General features: G+C 43.1%; 1 protein-coding gene across 1 annotated transcript in view; it reads right to left on the bottom strand.

Moving 5' to 3' along the window:
* Positions 1-7,118: 7,118 nt before the first annotated feature.
* Positions 7,119-22,246, bottom strand: part of LOC138498156 (CD5 antigen-like) — a 507,597-nt gene continuing 492,469 nt past the window's right edge. Inside the window, exon 7 of the mRNA XM_069622035.1 lies at positions 7,119-16,548. Within this exon, the coding sequence (XP_069478136.1) occupies positions 16,016-16,548 (533 nt within the window). The 3' untranslated portion in view covers positions 7,119-16,015. The remainder of the gene's footprint in view (positions 16,549-22,246) is intronic.

Below are 22,246 nucleotides of genomic sequence, written 5' to 3'. Positions count from 1 at the left end.
TTTGATCCAACTTTAGCAAATGCACACAATCTAACATGTAAACCTTTTCAACCGTACTTTCCTGCAATAGTGATTACAGAAGGCAACATAACATGTTTAAAAACTTCAGCTGTACATTCGAATACTTAATGTGTTGATTTTGAAGACCCAATTGCAATGTCACTGGGTTCAGTTTTAGCTGTGAAACCTTTCATGCTGTCAAAGTTCCACATTTCCTTGCAGATTCCGGTTATTTAAAATATTCTCTGTGATGGGTTCATGATGAAAAGACGTACAGTTCCTCGATGGCATTCCTGCACCTATTTTGAAGAGCAGGTCTTTAATTGAAAATGAGATGGAAAAACAGATTTTTTAAGACAGTAATTCTTGTTATAGTAAAAACCCCTAGTATGTTGTGCAGGCTTGCATACATTTTGACCCTTTCATTTACATGTTTGATGTCGCTGTTTTTGCCAAAGGGATCTCATCCTTTCCAGACCTTCCTCAACAGTATCATGAAGTCTTCCCCTCATTTGTAGCAAGGAATATTTTCAGTCATCCCCATGCTTAGATGCCTAAATTGGCTCCTTCGTTTTTTTGGGCAAGGGCCTCATTTTGCATGTATTCCAGCGCAGGCCTTGTTGCTGCTGACCTGTATTTTATGGCATTTTAGGGCTATTTCAACCCACAAATCCCCCCTCCTAGCTCTGAAGCAACTTTATTGAGAGAGAGAAGAGCTATTAGAGAGTGGGGTGTTCCTTCTGAGATGGCCTGGGTTCACCCCAGGGTCTCCTTTAGAGCGTGCCTGCTCCTGGTTCATTCAAGGACTGCTCTATTCCAGTCCTGATGGAGTGGCGGACTGGTTAAAATCTCCTATCTATGTAATCTGCAACATAATGCAGCAGGTCATACGTGTTCTTAATAAATTCATTTAACATAAAATAATACAACATAACCCTTGGATCTGGGCCAGTCCCTTATCAATGCAGGGAAGAGGCCATCGGGACATGTGGACCCGTTTGTTCAACTCCCTAAGGTCTGAGCATAGTCTTCATTGGCCATTGGATTTTAGTATCCCCAGAACCAGATTTTTAAAGGTCTGTGGACTGGACAAATTATCCCACGGGACTCTAGGTTCTTTATGATTTCAGTGAGTGCCTCCATAGACGCAAGAGGCAACTGATATTGCTTCACAAATATGGGAGTCATCCCTGGATCCATGGGTATGGATGTCGAATGTGTTTAGGTTTGACCACAGTCATACGAGTCCACAGCAAAGAGTTCTTGAAAATCCAGAAACACCTGCTTCAGCTGCTGCTCTTGCTCCTCGGTCTCACACACATCAGCAAGTTTGATCCATTCCTCAACCATCTGACTGGAAAGACCTCGGTTTAGCAATCTCTTCAGTATCCTCCAGCTGTGTAGAGAGATCTCTGGTGTTGGCCTGGACAGGAGTTTTCAGGTAGTAGAGGCAGTCACTGTTGACCTGGAATACCACCTCATCCTTCCTGATGTCGCACGTCACCTCTTCCCCCCCATGAGGGCAAGACGAGTAATCCAAGAAATTCTCCTCTTGCCAGGTGAAAATCTTTTCTGGAGGTATGTCATCGTCACAGTCATAGCAGTCATTGGGGATCGGTCCCATGATTTCATTCCCCAAGTCAATGGAGAAATTCTGGGCATCAACCGCCATTCCAAAAAAGGTACTCTGCGCCCAGAGTGATACTCTTAGGGTTGCTGTTATCCACCAATATTGTAATGGTGTTGTGTTCTAAGGCAGCTAATGGGGTCCGGTTCAAATACAACCACTGCTGTTGGAGATGATGATTTAAATGTTTGTAGGCATCCAAGTTTTGGAGTTTCTGTCCATTATTAATTTTTAGGGAAATAATGAATTGTTGGGACCATGCTTTGTAATTAATGAGGTCCAAATTAAGTATGAATTGATTGAGAATGTAACTGCCTAGGTAGAAGGCAGAGGGGACATCTTGTACAACCCAACAATTATGCTCTATGCTTTTATCACCAATGGGCATTTTGAGCATGCACCTGCTAAGCAGGAGATGTTTGGAACTCAGAGTTTCCAGGCCCATTTCCCACTTATCAATCAATTTAAATGTGGGAATGGCCTGCTCTTTTGTGAGTTTCCTGAAAAACACTTCGCTGATGAAGCTTTTTTCCATTATTCAGGCATACTCTGGGGAGAAAAGCCCCCACACTCATTTACCTGAATAGGGAGAACAGCTGTTCACCCTTTTTCTGAACCTCAGCCAAGCTTTGAGCTGGTTTTTCATCACTTTTTATCATGGGATTTGGGTTTGCATCATATTGTGGATCCTTATAGAATTTCAGGGTATTTCCTTCCAATGTGAAATGCCACTTAATACTGGAAGGAAGGTTGATTTTCAGGAATGGAGAAGGGTTCCCATAACCAATTTGTTCTCCTACAGCAATTACAGTTATGTCAGGGACTTGATTGTTCCTAAAGAGGAACTCAATTTTATCAGACTGCTGCTCAACCATATGGCATGTGCCATTTAGACTGACATAGTTGGTGCTCTGGTTTAATTTTATTGTCAGGTTAGTCTGGGTCCAGAGGACCTTGTTCACACAGTTTATTAGGGGCACCAACTTCCGCAGGAGGTCATTCCCTAAGAGACAGGGTGTTCCCTCTGGAGTAACGGCTATAACCGGGTGTGTCACCTTGTGTCGCCCAATTTTGATCTCCAGATCCACAGCCCCTCGATGGGAATGTAATTCCAGTCAAAGTTCTGGAGTTGTCCATGAAGAGGTGTGAGGGTAATTTTGTGACTCTCCCCCTTTCCTGAATTGAGTTGCTCAAATGCCCTTTTGGACAGAAGAGTGGCTTGCGGTCCACGTCCACCAGCGCTGACATTGCACACTGCCCTTGCACCCAAATGGGAGCATAAAACCTACCTTCTTTCTCCTACAGGGGGCAAAGGAAATGGGCATTTTGGGCCAGCTGGGCAGTTACTTTCTTTATTTTGGACATTGTGGGATGTTGGGCAGTTTTCTCTGTCAGAGTTCAGGAATTGTAAATAAAATTTGGCATCCTGAGATTGATGGGATTTTGGAATCCCATGTTTCCGTTGTTTCTGTGCTGTCACCCTTTTCCCGGAGATAGTTACTAGAACCGGTTTGTGGGGAGGATCCCTCATTCAATTCTGATCTCTCAGGGAGACCTTCCTGTGGTTTAGGGATAGGCAGTTCTAGGTCAGTGCCCTTACCTACCCAGTTTCAGTTCTTCAGGAGGAATTACCCCATCCTTGAAAGAGAAGACTTTCTTCCCAGAATCCTCCGGGGATTCTTCCCATTCGAACTGGAGGAAACTGACTTCCTCCACAAAATGGATCTTCTTGTTCACTGGGTTTCTCCTACTTACCCTCTGTTCCCAAGGTTGCAGTTTTTCAGGGGTAGGAGTTTTGGGTTCAGGTTCAGAGGTTTCTAGGAGCTTTTGACGGGTGAGAAAGGAAGCTTCCTCTAGGGCTTTGCACCCCCCTTCCTACCGAGCCTCCTCCTCTGGAACTTGTTGGTTATCAGGGTTTTCTCCTCGTCATTGCTCCGGGGCACCAGACCCTGTGTTCAAGCTGTTCTGAGCAGCCATGTTCATCTGAGGGTTCTGCTGAGCCAACAACATTCGACTCAGGTCTTCGGTCAAGCTCTGGACCTAGAGCTCTAGTTGTGAAATCCTCTCTGGCTGATACGGGGGTCTTGGGTCAAATCTTTGCTGCTCTCTGGAAGGGTAACTGTCCCTTCTCCCAGAGTAGCCTTGATATGGAAGGGTTCCCTGGCAGCCCTCCATTCTTGGTCTTCCTTTTCCCTGATGTGGTTGCTTAGACTCCTGAAAGAGGGAAGAGAAAGGAGGGTTGTTCTGAACCTTGGGGTTTTGAGGGTACCTTGGGAAGAAACTTAAACTAGAGGGTGGAAGATTACTGCCCTTCTGAGGGAAGCCTGGAGAGAAGTTTCCTGGGGCCTTACTCACCTGATTGGAAGCCCCCCTGCACCGGGGAAGTCCATACGTACCCCAAGATGGGTCTATACCCTTTGTACCTGGGGCTGATGTAGGTGGCAGTATCAGGTGACACATTTGTGGGGTACCCTGCCTGGCTATCACCTGTTTGGGACAGGACAGAGGGTCTTCTCTGCCTCTGGTTTGGTTGGTTAGTGGGAAGTATATTTTTAGGCCCTCCCATTTCTAGGTCCAAAATGGGGGTAACTTTCACCCCTGCCACCTTGGCAGCGGCAGGGGTGTTGGTTTGTTTGGGTTTTTTTGGGGAGTTCTTATTTTCTACTGGCTTTTGTACCTCATAGATCTGGGTGGCTTGCTCTATTACCTAGTCCAGGTTTCTTTCATTGTGGAAATCTCTAACTAACTGTGTCATAATGTACTTAGGGAATGCATGGAAATAGGTAGTGATGAACTCCCTACTATATGTGCGCACCCACCTAGTGGTTTGTGCAAATGCCCGCTTCAATTCCTAGACAAATTACATCAGCGCCTGATCCTCTCCGCACTGCAGGTTGTAGTCCACCTTACAAGCCTCCTGGGGATTTCTGTGTGTAGAGAAGTGCTTCAAAGTGGCCACCTTGTAGATAGACCACCTTGAATGGTTTTGATCCTCCAGCCCTGCAAAGAAGCTGGAGTATTCTGGGGAGAATGTCCATTTGGCCAACTCCATAGTATTCAAATTTCTGATGCCAAATGTTGTCATCATCTGGTCATATAGCTCCAGAGGCTCCCAGACTGAGTTGTTTTTGTGATAGAGGGTCATGAAGTTTCTAATGGCTTTTATCTGTCTAATGGGGTCTTTCACCATAGTGCTCTTTTATTTGGCAGCCTTCTTTTCGGCTTCACCTGAGTCCATTTATCCTCAGGCTCTGAGCTGCTGCTATTTGAGGTTCCATTCCTATCCTCTAGTCGCTCTATGATTCTTTGAGCCTGGAAGCCTCTCCCAGAATGATGGGGCCTGGTGTCTTCTTCCCACTTGTATTGTGGGCTCTCTGGGTCACTTCTCTTGGACTCCCTCTTTCGCATAGGGGAGTAGTCATCTGACTCCTTCCTTCTTCCGAGGTTGGTGGAGAACTCCCTCCACCTCCCTGATTGGGTGGAGGTTTTCAGAATACACTTTGAAGGCTAAACTCTGATGGCTTTTAATCTGCAAAGTGGACCAGGTTGTTCCTTTGTAGCTGATGTTTCTGCCATTCTAATTCCCTGATTTTCTCTTCATAGTATTCTTCCTGGTCAGATACATTGGGCAGAATATTTTTTAACCAGAACAGGGAGGCACGTAAATCAATCTCTGATTGATGCTGGCCTGCCGGCTCAATCATCATGCTGGGTCTAGTTGAGTCTGGCTGCCTCATGGTTTCTGGTTCTTGTGAACCTGAGGACATGAAGTTAGCAGTGCCTTGTGCATACAGGGAGGTAAGTTGGCTTGAGGCCCTTGGTACAGAGGGCATCAAACTATGATCAGGGTTTGCCCCACCACTCTCTAACTGTTCGGGGTTCCTCTAGTCCTTATTTAACCTAGCACACTCTTTTTCTAACCTCTCAAAGTCCTCTTTCTGAGCCCCTATTTCTTGATAGTATGCAAAGGCCTGTGCTTTGTGCTCTGCTATCAGGGCTTGACTATCATCTATGACCTTCACTTGTGCTACTAGTTGGCTCTGGAGTCTCTTGTTCTCATCACCAATGGCTTCATTTTCTTTTTGTGCTTCTTTTATTGTCTGGGAATACTCAGACCATTTTTGTTGCAGGAGATTAATATCCTTGCTCCGTGCAGTTTTGGTCTGTGTTACCTGCACTAGAACAAATTCTGTTTGCCTCATATGTACCACCAATTTTTCATACTCTGCTTTGAGGTCAGTCAGTTCCTGAAAACATGACTCACTTGTCTCCAGGTAGGTTTTTAATTTGCACACTTCCTGGTATAGGGCATCCTTTTCCTGAAACTGTGTGCAAATCTGTTCACTAAAGTTATCTCTATGTTGTTTTAAAGCGCCCAACTTCTGGCGCTCCTGGTCAAATTCTGTTTTGAAATGGACTTCTTTAATGATTAATGTATTATTCTCCTCTTCCAGTTGCTTAATCTGCTTTTGAAGAGTGCCTGTGTCCACTAAGCAAATTATATTGTATATTACTTTTTGGTTCAATTTTTGTTGACTCTCTTTCAGGGAATCAAATCTTTCTTGGCACTGTTGTTTTAGTGCAGACAATTGGGACTCCTGCTCTGAATTATTTTGTTGTTGTACTGCCAACTCCTCCTTGAGCTGCTTCATGAGGTTTCCTAATTCTAACTCAGAATGTTGTCTCTCTTGCATTTTCTCCTCTACCTGTCTTAACTCACTCTGAGTTTGATTTAAAAGCTCAGACTGATTTTGCACAGAGGCTACACTTCCTTGGTACTTTTCTTCCATGACTATGATGTGGAAGTACATGCACGCAGTGAGTTGGACCATCTTAATCTGCTAATCTTTGATGTTCTGAGTCATATAGAATTCAGTCAGGGCTTAATGTAACAGGCCACTGTCCTGCCACACATCCATACTTATAGAGGTCACCTGTTGCATCATACTAGATAGCCAGGTTTCGTGTTTTTGTTCTGCCCATTCCCCTCTAATGAATAATTTGGACGCAAGGTGCTGCTTAGCCATGTTTATTTCCACGATGCTCATTATGAAGAGTGTTCTTCTTTTGTGTTATCTATGCAAAGGTGAAATCTCTACCCAGCTCTTGCCTAGTTTAGGGTTACAATATTTTGTTTTGAGACACAGACCTGATACCTAGGGTACACATTTTTGGATGGTGCCTTTACAGTGTAGCACAGTTTTCTAGCCACTAAAAGTAATAATACCTTCAATGGGTTAGTCTGGTTTGTTGGACTGTCATGGGTGAAAACTCTAACCTCAATCCCGGATGAGCTCCCACTTTGTCACGGTTTTATAAGATGACACACTCCAGCCAGGGACTGCTTCCCCTGACAAAGAATATGGCGCACAATAAAAACACTTTTCATGTTTAATAAACCACAGATTCTTTTATTTGAGTAGGCCCACAACCCATCTCGCACCCAACCTTCACAAACACCCCATGTCACAATGGACTACGACCCGGCCGGTTTATATCAATAAGATATTTATTCATTTATGGTTTAATGAAAAAGAAAAATCAAACAATTTTACAACAGCCACTAATATGTGGCAACACCAATGCAATGATTCCTACAGAACAACTGGTTCCGAAACCCTAACACAGTTGACACAGATCTTTAATGATAGCACATGAAAAATAGTTTTAAAGCAAGAGACAGCACCAAGGTTAAGCACTCCCCCTGCAACGCTCACCCCCAAACATCAGCTAACGTAATTCCCTTTGAATGGAAGGCAGTGGCAAGGAGAAAAGATAGAGGAAGAAAGTCAGATTTGGAATCAAGTCTCCCACCCCAAGATGGGAAGTCAGAAAAGAAAATGAAAACGGGTTTTTGGAGCAAAACGGCAGAATCCAATTTTGCTTGTTACTTGCATGACTGCTCACAACTGCTAGGGGACTGCTAGAAGGACATTTGTGTTGCTATACTTGAGGAGATAGGGTAACTTAGAGACTACTAATCAGTACACAGAACAACGTGGAATCGAGGTAAGGAAGTCAAATGCAAAAGAAAATACAAACAGCAAATGGAAATTTGTTCCATACAGGATTTACGATGACAGGTAACAAAGGAAAAGGCTTAGTGTTCAAAATCTGAAATTGGTTTCAAGGACAAGGACAGAGGCACATAACAGTTAAGATTCTAACAAAAGGGATTTCTCTCATTGGGACTACGGTTTGGGGTTTTCAATAGGACAGATGCAACTTAGGAGTTTTTAAGGTAAAGCACGCAACACACAGATACATTTGATTTTCAGTCACACATAGACTAATTCTGCTGTGGCAATACTTTAATGACTATAATTATTGAAACACTCAACAGGATTGTTGTGTTCGAATGGAAACAATTTTTAACGTAATTTTCAATCGGAATTAAATGATTTTACTTCAAAATAACGCTAAGGATTTATACAGACAACTGAGAGATGTATCAAAAGAATACGCTAACATACACAGGCTAATACAAATTCTTCTATGGAAAGTGAATGACTTATACTGGCAATGTGGTACTTTCAATGGGGTTTGTGTTACAAAAAGGAAAAGGTTTATGCAATTTAGGGCTTGCTGCTTAGAAAGTAAGCCTTTTATTGGGATTCTGGAAGGCCAGCTGGATCTTGGGACACTCTGAACATTTAGGCAAGGGATCTGGTGACTGCACTCTCCTAAATGGGATTCTGTCTCCCCAGATTCTTGTGTGTGTGTGTGTGTGTGTGTCTGTGTGTACAGTCCCCCTTATATAGCCCAAATTACATCATTCAATTTTACAATCTAAGGTAGTGCTCTAGAATTACTCCTACCCTGGGATAGGACAGCCTACCATTCGTTTCTCTGCCCCCGGGCATGATTGGTTCCATGGGAGCGAGCACCATCTGTCTATTTGGCATTTTTGACATTCTTTGTTTCTTAGTTCACTTTTTGACAAAACCCAGTCATGTTCCATAACTTCATATTTCTACTATACACCTTAATAGGATATATATACTTAGGCAGTTTCAGGGGTCATAGGGAATTGGGCAAGCTGATCGTCAACTCTGTGTGAGGTAGCATGGCCCTTTGGCACATTTTGGTAATTTTCATAAACTCTGTGATAGTGATAACTCTGCAAATGATTAAGCGTAAGCAAAATGTCCATCTCCATCTTTCAACCAATGTTCATATTTGTCCCATTTATAATCAGCCAGAAATGAGTCTTTTCTGGCCATTCCAGTCCACAAAGTCCTAGCAACATGAACTTAGTCTCTTCAGAACCCCCAGGATCACATGGGCAAATATAATAAAACACAATGATTTCTTATTCTGAGTGCTGGGAGCAATGCCTAAAAGGAATTCATACTTTAATGTCAATTGGAGGATCTGTCACATATGGCAAGGTGGTGCTTCATTCCCCACAATCAACTGTCTCCCTCTGTCTCAGCTTGCAACTTGAAGTTTGTCAGTTTGACCTTGGTAGTGGGTGCAGGAGGAACTCACACTTGTTGGTCAAGTCCTAGCCACACCTGCTTTCTTTGTCCCCCACTGCCAGTATTGCCTTCCAGTCTGGCAGAGCAGAGAATTATCACACCCTCTGCCACATCACATGTCACTGTGGAATAGTTCACTTATAGGTGCGACTTCCAGTGGGAGGCAAGGCTTTCAATTGAGTTTTGTGCCAGAGCCCAAAAACAGTTTTTTACTGGTACTCTGAGCCTTTTCTCAAGGTGATGAAGTATTGTGTGGGGGAATATAATGTACATTGCTTAGTTAACCCCGGACCCCCAACTTATTTCCTGACATTTTTATGCGGGCAAAGCTATCCTTTCACGTTGGCTTTTAAATGTCGTATTTCTTATTTTCTTTCACACGTGTTCAAGCCGTATTTTATATCTAATGTTTGAAATGCGGTTCTGTAGGTCGTGGGATTTTCTTAATTTGTCCATTTCAGTCGGTTTGCATTTGCTGCTGGTCTATTGACACGGAGGGGTAGACCTCCTGCACACTCTTTGATTTGACACGGGATCAAAAAAAGAAAAAGCCAAGCCGTTTTTCATTTGCAGCGTTTTAGAGCGCTGCTGTTCACATGAAAGGGATAACAAAGGCCGGGTCAGGTTGCAATGATGACAGTCTTGCCTCTCATGTGAATTAACAGTAACACAAGGCTGTTTTGGATGTAGTGCATACTTTTTGTTATTTAGAAGCACGAAAAGCAACTGCACAGCCGTTCTGAATGCAGGGCATAACTTCTTATTATTCAGATGAAGAAAAACAAATGCAGAGCCGTTCTGAATGTGGCGCATAACTTCTTGTGATTCAGATGCAAGAAAGCAAATGAAGAGCCATAATTGGTGACATATTCAAATACTTGCCACATATGTGCCAGGGAAAACAAAGCACAGCCACTTTTGGCGGCACAGATTAATGTCATTTTTCAGGTGACAGGGATTTCTGTTAGGGCATGTAAATGCACCCCACAATAGTATCCTGAACAATAGCCTGTGTCGCATCGAGATAGGATTGTGATTGTTAGCAAGTGAGACACTTAAAACTGTGAATATTAGCACATGCCACATTTAGATAGAACTCTGAACATTGGATTCGCATCGAGATTGGATTGTGAATCTTAGCAAATGCCACACTTAGATAGACTTGTGAATGCTAGTTTGCTTTGCATCTAGACAGGATTTTGAAGGTGGGCCAGTGCAACATTTGGATATAATTGTGAATATTGGTGTGCATCATATATAGACAGGATTGTGAATAACCCTAACATTAACATTATATCACAGTCATTTAACTACACTATGTTCATGCTGAGTTGCAACATTGTGTCAACATCGCCATCAGCCAAGTCGCCATTATGGCATGCGCAAGTCGAATCTCTCTTTACTAATGGGACTTTTATCAATTCCCCCGACCATAGTTAACAGTTGTGGGCAAAATTGTGAGGTAGGGCGGTGTGCTTGAGAATAGAAGGTTGAGTATTCAGTAAGTTAATCTGTAACTAAGAATTAAAAGGTTGCCCATTACCCTGTTTTGTCTCAAAATATATAGAAACCCATGGTTGTACTTTATGGGATGGCAATCCCCAGTTTTCCTTTTAACACAGCTACGTGCCATATACAGCAGTTTTAAGAGTTGAATTATAAATGTTTAATTATAGCGGTGAATTATATATGTTGAATAGTGGTGAGACATACAGCAGTCACTGGAATACATATGTTTGTCTTATTTTTCTCTTATGAAATAGTTATTTTGATAGGCACTTAACACACCAGTGCCGCACCAGTACTGCATTAATACAGGAATGCTGGTAAGCACTCTTCTTGGTATTTACTTTCTAGAAAAGTGTAAAAATGATAACATGGACAACAATAATTTAGGCTGTATTTATATTGTGTTGCAGGTTATCACAAAGGTCGCTTGAGAATGTTTAAAAAAATATGGAAGTGCTGAATCAATAAGGCGTGAGTAGTGTGAAGATAGTGTAGATGCAGTATTTTTTGGTTTTTAAGTTGCTAGCGTTGTTATAATGTAGAATGTCCCCTGAAAAGTTCCTAAAATTGAACAATGTTATTAGAGGGAATGAAACATGCTGGCAAGTGTTTTTCGGGCTACACTACAGTAAATGTGCTACATTAAGTAGTGATCAGAACAAAATATTTCTTTTGTCTTTTTTTATTTTTTAGCATTTAGTTTACTTCAAACTTTTAGTATTTCATTACAAACCTTAAAAGAAAGTCTTAAAAGGAAAGAAACCTTAAAACCTTAAAAAAGAGAACATAGGGTAAGGTGGAGTAGAGGTCAAAGGAACAAATACATGGAAAAAGCCAGAAGACAATTCACCGGACCATTCTTATTTGGTTTCTGTTTCTTTAAATGTCTACATAAAGATCAATTCAAGAAACGTTCCGAATAAGCCCCACATTGGCCCCCCATAAAGCGCCTCCCAACAGGCATCTGCGTCTGCCCAAAGCTCCTCCTCATCTTTTCGTAGGAGATAACCCAGTTCTTGTACCATTGTTTTCTCTTTTTCGTTGCTAAACTCCTAGTGACCACTGAGAAAGATTTTAAAGTCCTGAGGTCATTATGTAGCAAACGTTTCTGAGTTATGATTGTTTTGTCATAGGAGTGTTTTGGCTTGAAACTGGGATTACTTCCAATTCTTTCTTTCTCTTGAAAGATGCCCAGAATAGGTTTGTATTGCACCGCCCCTTACATCTGACTCCTGCCGAGCTATTAGGTTTTCATTCATTTGGGGCACCCTGGCTGCAATAATACGCAACCTGTTTCTTCCTGGTCCCAAAGCAGTTTTATGATTCCAAGGTCAGGGTTTATTGCTTCCTATCCATTACCTCCTATTACATGAGAGCACCAACGGATCATGGTCGCTCTGTTTAGACAGATAAACTGTCAAGGATATAACCCATGCGAGCACAGTCTCGGCAGCAAAAAAATGTCCAGAGTTGCCCTTTCTGACCCCGAATGCCAGGTCGAGGCTCCCAACTGGTCTCCTTTCACTTGACTATTCACCATATGTATATCTCTCACAGCCATTTCTCCCTTCCAACCCAGGTATCTTGCATTCTTTTAATGGGACACCAGCTCCACTCTCCCTTCTCTGACTGTGGCAGAATAAAGACTCTCTAAGTTTAGATCGCCAAAGATAATAACCCAAGGGTCATCTAATTGTGAGTACAAAGGATCTATCCATTCCCCATTCCATTACTAAACCTACAAACATGTTAGAGTCTGCATAATTTGGGTTCCAGTAAAGGTTGAGTGCCAGACAACCCTGTCTGTCTAAGGGATGGTCCGTTAACTTTATTATTAATATCTGAATAAGGGTGTTAGGATGTATGACTGAATAACCTTCTCTATATAGCTTTTTTTATCACAGTTAGAAGACTATAGCTGGGCCTTCCCAAATCCCCCTTTGTTGCTTTATTCAGATATCCTGTGCAGCCATCGAATAAAGGAATTTCCCTAAGCCATGTTTCCTGCAAACATATAATGTCCAGTTTGGTCATTCTTATGTCAAAGCTCTGAATCAAGTGGGTAAAGCCTCTGGTGTTCCAGGTTCGTCAAAGTCCAGCCGCCCAGTTCCTCTCCAGGTCAAACACTATCTCTAGAGGTCGGGGCAAGGGCTCGGGCCAGCCAATCCCAGGACTGCTCTTTAGTGATGCTCTGCTTGAAAGGCACGGCACTCCTTTCCCTGCCTTCTGGAACTTTTCTGGTGCCGCTTATGGTGATCTTTAAAGAGTCAGGCCTCGTAAAACCACAGGCTTATCTCGCTGCAAGTTAGTTTGTTTGTCTTCTTCGTTTTTGGAGTCTCCTCTTAACCCTCAGGTATCTTCCTTTCAATTGTGAGATTATAAAGGATGTCCCGACTCTTGAGTTGTTTTTGTTGGGTCTTGCAGACTTTTAATCAAAACCCTGAGCTCACAATTCATCGATCGCATTATCCATAAGCACTGTCAAGGAGGCAGAGGTCATATGTAGGCACACACGTTTTCATTTTCATTTGCAAAATCCACAGCCTTGATTTCTCTAGATTCAATCACATGCAATCGAGGGACGTGATGGAGGAGGCTCATTATATTGTGTTGATTCAATATTAAATCATTGTTAGGCTTCAGTGCCCTTTCCAGTATAACCTTGCGGGTGGTCGTGGTTCTAGTCCTGTATATTAGACATTCTGTCGTGAGAGTTATTATATGATCGGGAGGTTCCCGCCCAATTATTAATATCCTGCCCACCCACCGCCTTACATATCTATCATTCCGGGAGTGTTCGATCATTCTAGCCAGCAAAGAGGGAGGTTTCTCTGAGATGGCAGGCCTGTTTGTCGTTCTTTCGCATTTTTCTTCCAAAGTCAAGAATGACACATCGGCTTGGGTCGGCCTCTTGGATTTGAGTTCTGGCCCATCTTCTGCATGGTCCAAGTAGGTCAAGTTAGTTTATGTCAGATTTTCATCCATAGAGTATTCAGATTCATGATCTTCGTGTGTTGACAACTGCATCAGAGGATCTGCAGAGATTTCTACATCAATTATCTCCTTCTGTGTATAAGTGGTCCTTTAAACCCTTTCATTTCTGCCCTGGGTCAGATGATTTTCCTTACTACAGCCCAACCTATGACTTTCCGTTGGTGTTATGACGTTCATGTATTCCGCTGATACAGTTCTTAAATTTCCAATAAAATTCTGAGCACCACCCCCCTTTGAGGATTTTGGTATGGGGGTATTTTTTCATTTTTTCAAAGGATCCAGCTTCTTATCTTTTGCTGGGGCAATCTCCTGTTTTTGGGACTCTCAGTTAAAGATCGGGAAGTGGTCTGCACTCTTTACGACTCTCCCTACTTGTTCCTCTGGCCAAGTCACAATTGTTAATTCTGAGCTGTAACCCACTCGTACCTGGGCAGGAGCTGCAGAGTATTGGGAGAGAGATTGGGTTCAGCAGGGGGGTCCAGGGTGAGGGCTGCTCCCAAGGAGGGGAAGCTCGTGAGTCATCAGCAAGCTTTTGGCACGTAGGTACTTGGGCAATGTCCACTGATTGTCTAACACCCAGGATGAATTCAGATTGTGGTAAACTCACTGCACTCGCTACTGGGACTTGTATATCGCCCTGTTCCCTCACTGTAGTGCCATCTTGTGGCTTCAAGAGTGTAACTGTGTCCCGGTTCCCTCCCAGGAACATCCTTGTATCATCCCTTGCTCATTGAATAAAATAATACTGGTTTTGATGATCATCACCTCTGTCTCCTTTTCCCTTGATCTCTTTTCACTAGTAGCCTCGATAAATGGTAGCGTTGCCTGGTCTTTAAGGCAGTCATTTAGGTTACCATACAGTTTCAAAAAGGGTGACAGTATAATCGAGACCATCGAGTCAATGGCAGCCTGTAGATGGGATGTCTGGCATCTGCACGGCCCACTTTTAGGGAGGCTTCCTTATGGCCTCACGAATGTGCACTAGATGTTGTCATGCATTTTTCTCTTAGCTCCTGTGGATCTTGGGGGTTCCAGATTTCCTCCTGATCGGAGTCCTCACTAAAGTCTTCACTTGAACTTGGAGCTTCAAACCCAGGACGATGCCCCCTTGGATACTCTCCACCAAAGCCCGGTATGGAGGCAGTTCCAATGATAGAGGTGGATGAGCTCCGGTAGCCAAAGGGATTTCAAGAGGAGCTGTAGATTTTGGCTTCTTACACAGGATTCCCAAGCATGGCTGTGGGTCTGTTCCAACTTCTATGATTGGGCGCTTTGCACCCCTAGGATTACAATCCATACTTAATTGCAGCGTCACGCTTGCAATATCCTTTGTGAATCTTGCCACCAAAGCATTTCCCTCTGTTAAGGCCTGTAAATCCATGTCCAGTTCCCACGCTGATTCCATGGTTGAAGAAGGTGTAGCTGACGGAAGGACCTTCGAGTCCTCACAAGGCTTTTTTACTAAAGTCTTGTTTGGGGGTGTGAACTTCGATTTGACTGGCACCATTCTGCAAAGCAGAGCTCTATTCTCCCACACTGCTTGCCAGTATCTTCCCCTCCAACCCCAAAGGATGCATCTCACATTCCCTCACTCGGATAGGGGACTGAAGGAGGCCGATCGGAGGGCGGAAATCAAGGGAATGCAACTCTGCATCGGATGGTTTGTGCCATTCCACCTCCCAAGCGCTACAGGTGGGGGCATCACTGACCTCTGCAGGTACTGCAGGCACTGCTGGTTGTTGCACACCTCTTTTTTTATAGTTATATTTTATTTTTCCAAATTCTGACAATGATTTACTCTGTGATTTGGATGGGGGAAACGTTCCCTTTTTTCTTCCAGGGATTGAAAGGATCATAGAAACTGGGGTTAAGTCTGGGGCTGCTTCATTCCCATTCACCACCTCCTGGGGTTTATAAAGTTAATAAGGTGGCTCCCCTTTCACTCCCCCTCTTCCCATGGTCTACACTTGGGTGAGTGGTAATTCCTGTTGAGTATTTGCTGCCTAGATCTTGGCCTGTAGTTTAGGCCGGTGGGTAGAAGAGATATTTCAAAGTTTGCAAATGTAATAAACTGTTAATCTCAAGAGCATGAGCCACTTCTAATGTTCAATAAATGTGGCCTTTCTGTGTCCTTCTGTGGCTTATCCTTCTTTCATCCAGTTGATGGCTGTTCATCACAGGTCCCTCGGCCTTCTGTAGTCTTCATCTCATTGCTGCTCGTCATATCATTTTCTATTTTATAATCACATTAAAGAGAAGGATCACATTGAAATTATGTATTTTGACTTAATATTAATTCTCCTTATATTGACTGGCTATAATGTTACATTTTCCAAATAATCATTCATTTCACACTTGTCCTTCTAAATCAAAGATTGTTTAAGTGAGGGTATCACCCAAAAGTTCAATTCAGCCTCACGGTGGCAGGAAAGAAAAGACACACATAAGGAAAGACTTTCTCTGTGAATGTGTCACTGTATGTGTACAGGTGCTTCTGATGTTCGGCATCGTAAAATGACAATAATTGGCCTTCATAGTCAAGGAATACTCCAAGTGTTCTTGCTAACATTTTGTCACCTTTATATATGTAAGGAGCAGTCTGCATCTTATATAATACGTAAAATGTGAGACCCCACCACCCACGACCAGCATTGAAGAAATGGGTGAGTCCCCCTTTTAGACCAGACTGTGTTCCTACACCCAGAGAATAAAGAAGAGGTACTGTCACTTGATTAACATTGATGTTCGGTGACAATGTTAACTCCCAGTAATGCTGTCCCAATGTGAAGCCCTCTGACCCAAGGACACACTTGTACTTTGTAAATCTCTCCTTATTGTTGGGACCACTTTTTCGCTTCTTGAGGTAGGTGATCGTCTTCCCGTCGGTGGAGATGTTGAGTGAAGTGTGAGCAGTGTCAGGATTCAGGGTGAGAGACTCTGGGGAGGGAAGAAGAGGGGTGTTAGTGTAGTCCCAGATCTTTCAGTAAATGCTGTGTGTCTAGTACTTGGAAACATATCCATGACATTGTTGTACTTTGTGGTTTTGTACTGACAGCAATATATTCACTCCTGACACACTCCTCTTGCACTCTACCTTTACTGTCTATTGTCACATACATGGCCAGTAAGTGCAGACAGAGCTTTCATAGACTTCCTCCGGCTTCTGGAAAACCGCTTCCATGACCACGGGCACAAGTAAAGAATGTCCTTTCAGACATCATTTGCTGCACAGTTTCATTCTGTGCCACTCATTGTCTTTCCACCAGGGGCAGATTCTAGAGACTTTGCACCGGTGCTAGTGCCATGTTCTCAGTACCATCCCCAGGGCAGAGTTTGCCTGAGTGCAAAGAATGTGTATATCCTTTCCACCATGACAAGTGAAATATGGTGTGGTATAGGCACTATGGCATCCATTGTCCTAGTGCAAAGATCCTGCACTTTCAATGCATGTTTGCACCAGGGCAAAGATTGCACTCGTGTTAACACCAATTCGTATTAACTGGTAACATTTTTTAATGGAGCGGTGTAAATGTTTGTGAAGCAGGAGACTAGATAGCAAACCTAGTCGCACAGCTGCTCTCTGTTACACACAACATGGGTAATGTAATTTTAGAAAAGAGTCCTTCCAATATATAAGTGCTCTGTTCTTGAGCAACATGTATCAAATTTCACAAAAGTTCCCAAAGAAAATCTGAGTCTTAATTAGATAGATGGTTGTTTATCAACAAAAAGTTTAAAAAAACAAACACTAATTTAATCTTACTGGGGACATGGCTAACATATCTCATGGTGAGAGTAGACTTATTCTACTTAAATCTCCAGAACATCGATGGGTGCCACTATGGCACCATCATATGCAAATTGCTTCATGCACAAATTTGAAATGGATCACATACTCAACAATCGAGAATGGAGCCAAAACATACACCTGTGGTCACGCTATATCGATGACATGTTTGGAATTTGTGGCACTGAAGCCACATTCAATGACTTTTATGAATATCTTAACAACATTGACCAGCACATCCAGTTTATTAGTGAAATATCCAAAGACAAGATCACATTCCTTGATGTTCCGTAAAACCACTGATCGCAATAATTTACTACATCGGTTGATTTTTCATCAACCCAGTTTACTCAGGAATTTGCCATATAGTCAATTACTGCGTGTCAAAAAAAATTGTTAGTGATCCTGAGGACTGTTTAATTCAACAATCGGTAATGAAAGACACATTTTTGGCACAAGGCTACAAAAAGGAAGAACTGGACTCAGCATCCCAGAGAGTGAATGCTCTTGACTGAGACACCTTGTTGTCCAATACCATCAAATCCCAAAGAGAACTCAAATCGGCAGTATACGTTTCGAGATTTTCTATTCAGAGTAAAAAGTTTAAAAACTCCATCAAAAAACATTGGAACATCTTTAAGAACGATGTAAGAGTACAGAATCTATCTGACCAACATCCGTTATTTGCCTACCAGAGGAGTAGGAATCTACGAGATGAATTGGTTCGCACAAGACCCCCCATGAAAGAACCTATCACCCAACGTACTGGGACATATCCCTGTCTTCACTGCGCCAACTGTAATCTGGTAATAAAGGGTAACATCGTATACCATCCTCGCACAGGCAATAAAATCTTTCTTAAAACATTTGGTACGTGTGTTACGCTCACCTGGCTCCCACAGGGGTGTTGATCGGACCCGGACAGCTGCGGTCTCCACCAACGTGATGCGTAGTGCAGAGATGACAGACTGGACTGGCCCGCCTAATCTCGTCTGCTTGAACCGTAGAAGTATTCTCCTGAAAGTGGCGAAAAGGATTTGGCCACCCGTGGATTTTAGTGATGGCACCCTACTGTTCTCCCCACTAGTCACCTCAGATATCCTCTTTCAGTAATCTCACCATATGTTTTTAAATGATGAGCTCTCCATCCTGCGTGGAATGCAGGGGCGCGTAGATACCAGTTACTTCACTAGTTTGAAGGTGTTGGAAGAGTTCTGGAGGAATATTGGCTCCGAGGTTCTTGGCGAGGACCCGTAAGCATAAAGTTCAAAGAGTTCAATATGTCCGATTTTCACTCTTGTTCCATTCCCTTTTTGAGTTGCAGCTGGATCCAAGAGAATATTGCCTTGAGGCAGCTGATAGCGTTCAGGTAAGAGTCTGTATTACCCAACACTGCCCGGTAAAAGTTGCATGTGTTTAACTTGTTGTTTTCTCTCTCTTTACAGGTGCGGCATAAGAAGATGTGGCATGTTGAAGGATATTGCCTCCGGTGGTAAATCAGGCAAGTCTATGGTGGTAAAGAGATTGTATTTGTTGGCTCTCTTGGCTCACCTTGTTATTTCTTTTGTTCCCCTAGGTGCTGGAGTTCGGCGAAGAAAATGATGGAGGCAGTGCCGAATCGAAAGAAGCTGTGAAGACTGGTGAGTATGGCGTGGCGCTGCCGCTGGCGACGTGATGCATGCAGAAATAATGTCCTTTCCAGACTCTGAGGCGTGCTGGATCTGGAATCAGGTAAGGAATTAAAATAATGTACGTGATCTAACCTTTCCTCCTTCTTTCCCCCTTTTTCTAGGAGCTCCGGATTTGAGGTGGGCGTGGCAGAAGACTGGGCGTGGTTTAAATAGCCTACAAAGTAGTCCCAGGTAAGAAGTTCCTCCAGAACCACACCCAAGTAAAAAGTAGTCCCTGAAATAAAATAGTCCCATTCAGGCCTCACGTTGGCTTGACGTCATTGCAGCATGGTCTGCATGAGGTAAGTAATGTACATGAGCCTGGCGCCTATGGCGCCAGGGCTGATTTCCTCTATGAGCCTGGCGCTAATGGCGCCAGGACTGTACCCAGACAGCCCCTAGCCAGGGCTGCTGGGCTTTTAGTAAGTACTTGGATGCCTGCTCCCGGGGCTGATGGGCTTGATCCGGATCCCCGGGGGTAGGCATCATGACAACATGTGGCAGTGTAAGCATTATATACGGAATCAAGTGCACCTGTGGGAAATACTATGTAGGTCAATCCACGAGAGCAGCAAAAGCACGTTGGAATGAGCATCGCTCTTGTATTCGTAACTCAAACCCTAATTCAGCAGTGGCTCGCCACTGGAGTGAGAAACACCATAACTTGACACAAATCAGGTTCTTGATCCTAGAAGTGTTGAGTAAAGTCAACCCACATGAAGATTTGGGCCTGCGGCTCAATAGAAGAGAAACATTTTGGATCGACAGACTTGGGAGCCTTTATCCCAATGGTCTCAATGAAAAGATCAATTATCATTGTTATATTTAATATCTGATGTACTTCCTCATGGATTCCATGCATTGTTTTTTCACACTGTTTATGATACCTCCGTTGTTTTGCTTCCCTGTATCACATGTACATACTACCATGTCTTCCTGCATGTCTAAGTGCTTCTGACCTCCTGCAAAATCATGATTCCATCCATCGTTATCATATCAAGAATCTGATGTACCTTTTTATGTGTAGCATGCCTAGGCTGTTCAATGCCACCTATAGCCGTTTTGCTATCTTGCCGCATCTGTTTATTAGGACTCTGTGTCCTCCTGCGCACCTGCACCTTTGCACCCATGTTGCAACTCCCGGACTGCCTGTCTGGGTCCCAAGGTGACACTCACGGGTGCCACCACCCGGGACAAGGATAAATGTTCCTGAGCATCTACCTAATTTCATTAGTTTGACTGGGCTCAGTCACTATTTCCCCTGCATATACGTACAACTCTAGCGTTTTTACTACATTAGTATTTCTTCTGTGTTTCCCTTGCACATACGCACTTCTCTTGCGTTTCCACTTGATGAGTATTTCGTCTATGTCTATGCTTGTACCCCAGTTCATGACTGTCTTTAGTCCACATGAATACTTTTTGTTGTCCTTTGCTTGCCTCACAACCGCACATGCTGAGGCCCTTCATGGACCATCTGCATTGCGCCATTCCATGGACGCGATGCGGTCACGTGGTTATATGTGTAACCGTTACCGTAGCAACACCTTCACTCGGCGATGCCAAGCGGCGCCCCCACGGCTGCCGCAGCTCCTGTTCTCTGATCACAGGTATGCCCGCCAACAGTTCCTTCCACAATCAGGATCATGACATTCATACCGTTTACTTACTATGGCCTTCCACCCACAGATTGCCATCTATATTCTATCCAGTTTTGGATCGTGTGTTCCTTTTGAAGACCACACGCCGGCTACTTACACAGCCCCATGTAACTTTTTGGCTGCATACAACTCGAGAGGTATACTTCCCCTTTTTTGTTAAACACTTACATATACGTGATCACCTATTTATATCTGTAACTGTTACACTCATTTCTCTTTCTCTTTTTCTTTTCCCTATGCTGCACTCCAACACTATTTGAATTTACCTACGTTCTGGTATGTGAATGTGAACTGTTTTTCGTTTTATTCGTTTTCTGACTACTTTTATTTGTTGTTATTGCATTATAATACGTTCTGGTATGTGACTTCTCCACATTTTGTAACTATATTATGTTGTAATTTGGTCTTGTCTAAATAATATTACAATCTTAAAGACTTGCCCTGACGAAGGAGAAAAATTCTCCGAAATGCATTGGCACATTAAGTCTGCTCTCACCATGAGATGTGTTAGCCGCGTCCCCACTAAGATTGAATTAGTGTTTGTTTTTTGAAACTTTTTTGGTGAGAAACAACCATCTATCTAATTAAGACTCAGATTTTCTTTGGGAACTTTTGTGAAATTTGATACATGTTGCTCAAGAACAGAGCACTTATATATTGGAAGAACTATTTTCTAATATTGCACTAGCCATGTTGGGTGTAACAGAGAGCAGCTGTGTCACTAGGTTTGATATCTAGTCTCCTGCTTCACATGTTTTTCGAGTCAGGGTGTCTCCAGACTCATCCCAGCCAGTTCCTGTAATTTTTTCTTGATTTTTCTAAACCTTATCTGGATTCAAGATTTCTACTTTACTAAGTACCGTACCTAGAGTGTATCTACCCAGTGGTGCCCACTTATCTTTTTTTGATTCTTGCTCCCCCTCGCGGTGTAAATGTTTGCCACAAATCTGTGGGTGCCTCCAATAAAAAATAAAAAAAAAATCATGGTTAAAATGGTGCATTTTAGAGAACGCTTTCTGTGAAAATGTTGAGTAAAAAGTCTCCATTTGCAATTGGTTTTCTAGAGTCACATGTGGACACATCCAATAGATGCAAGTCACAAGCATTGCAAAGGAGCATTTTCCTGATGGAGTCACATGTGGACACAGCCAGTAGATACAAGTCACAAGCAGTGCACAGGAGCATTTTCCTGTTGGAGTCACATGTTGACACATCCAGTAGATGCAAGTCACAAACAATGCACAGGAGCATTTTCCTGATGGAGTCACATGCGAACACATCCAGTAGATACAAGTCGCAAGCAGTGCACAGGGGCATTTTCCTGATGAAGTCACATGTGAATACATTAAGTAGATAAAAGTCACAACCAGTTCACAGGAGCATTTTCCCGATGGAGTCACATGTGAACACATCCAGTAGATTCAAGTCACAAACAGTAAACATGGGCATTTTCCTGATGAAGTTACATGTTGACACATCCAGTAGATGCAAGTCACATTGGAGCATTTTCCTGATGG

This window comes from Ambystoma mexicanum, chromosome 5q, assembly GCF_040938575.1.
Source record: "Ambystoma mexicanum isolate Mex_15411 chromosome 5q, UKY_AmexF1_1, whole genome shotgun sequence".
Lineage (NCBI taxonomy): Eukaryota > Metazoa > Chordata > Amphibia > Caudata > Ambystomatidae > Ambystoma > Ambystoma mexicanum.
This window is presented reverse-complemented; position numbering and strand designations above follow the sequence as displayed.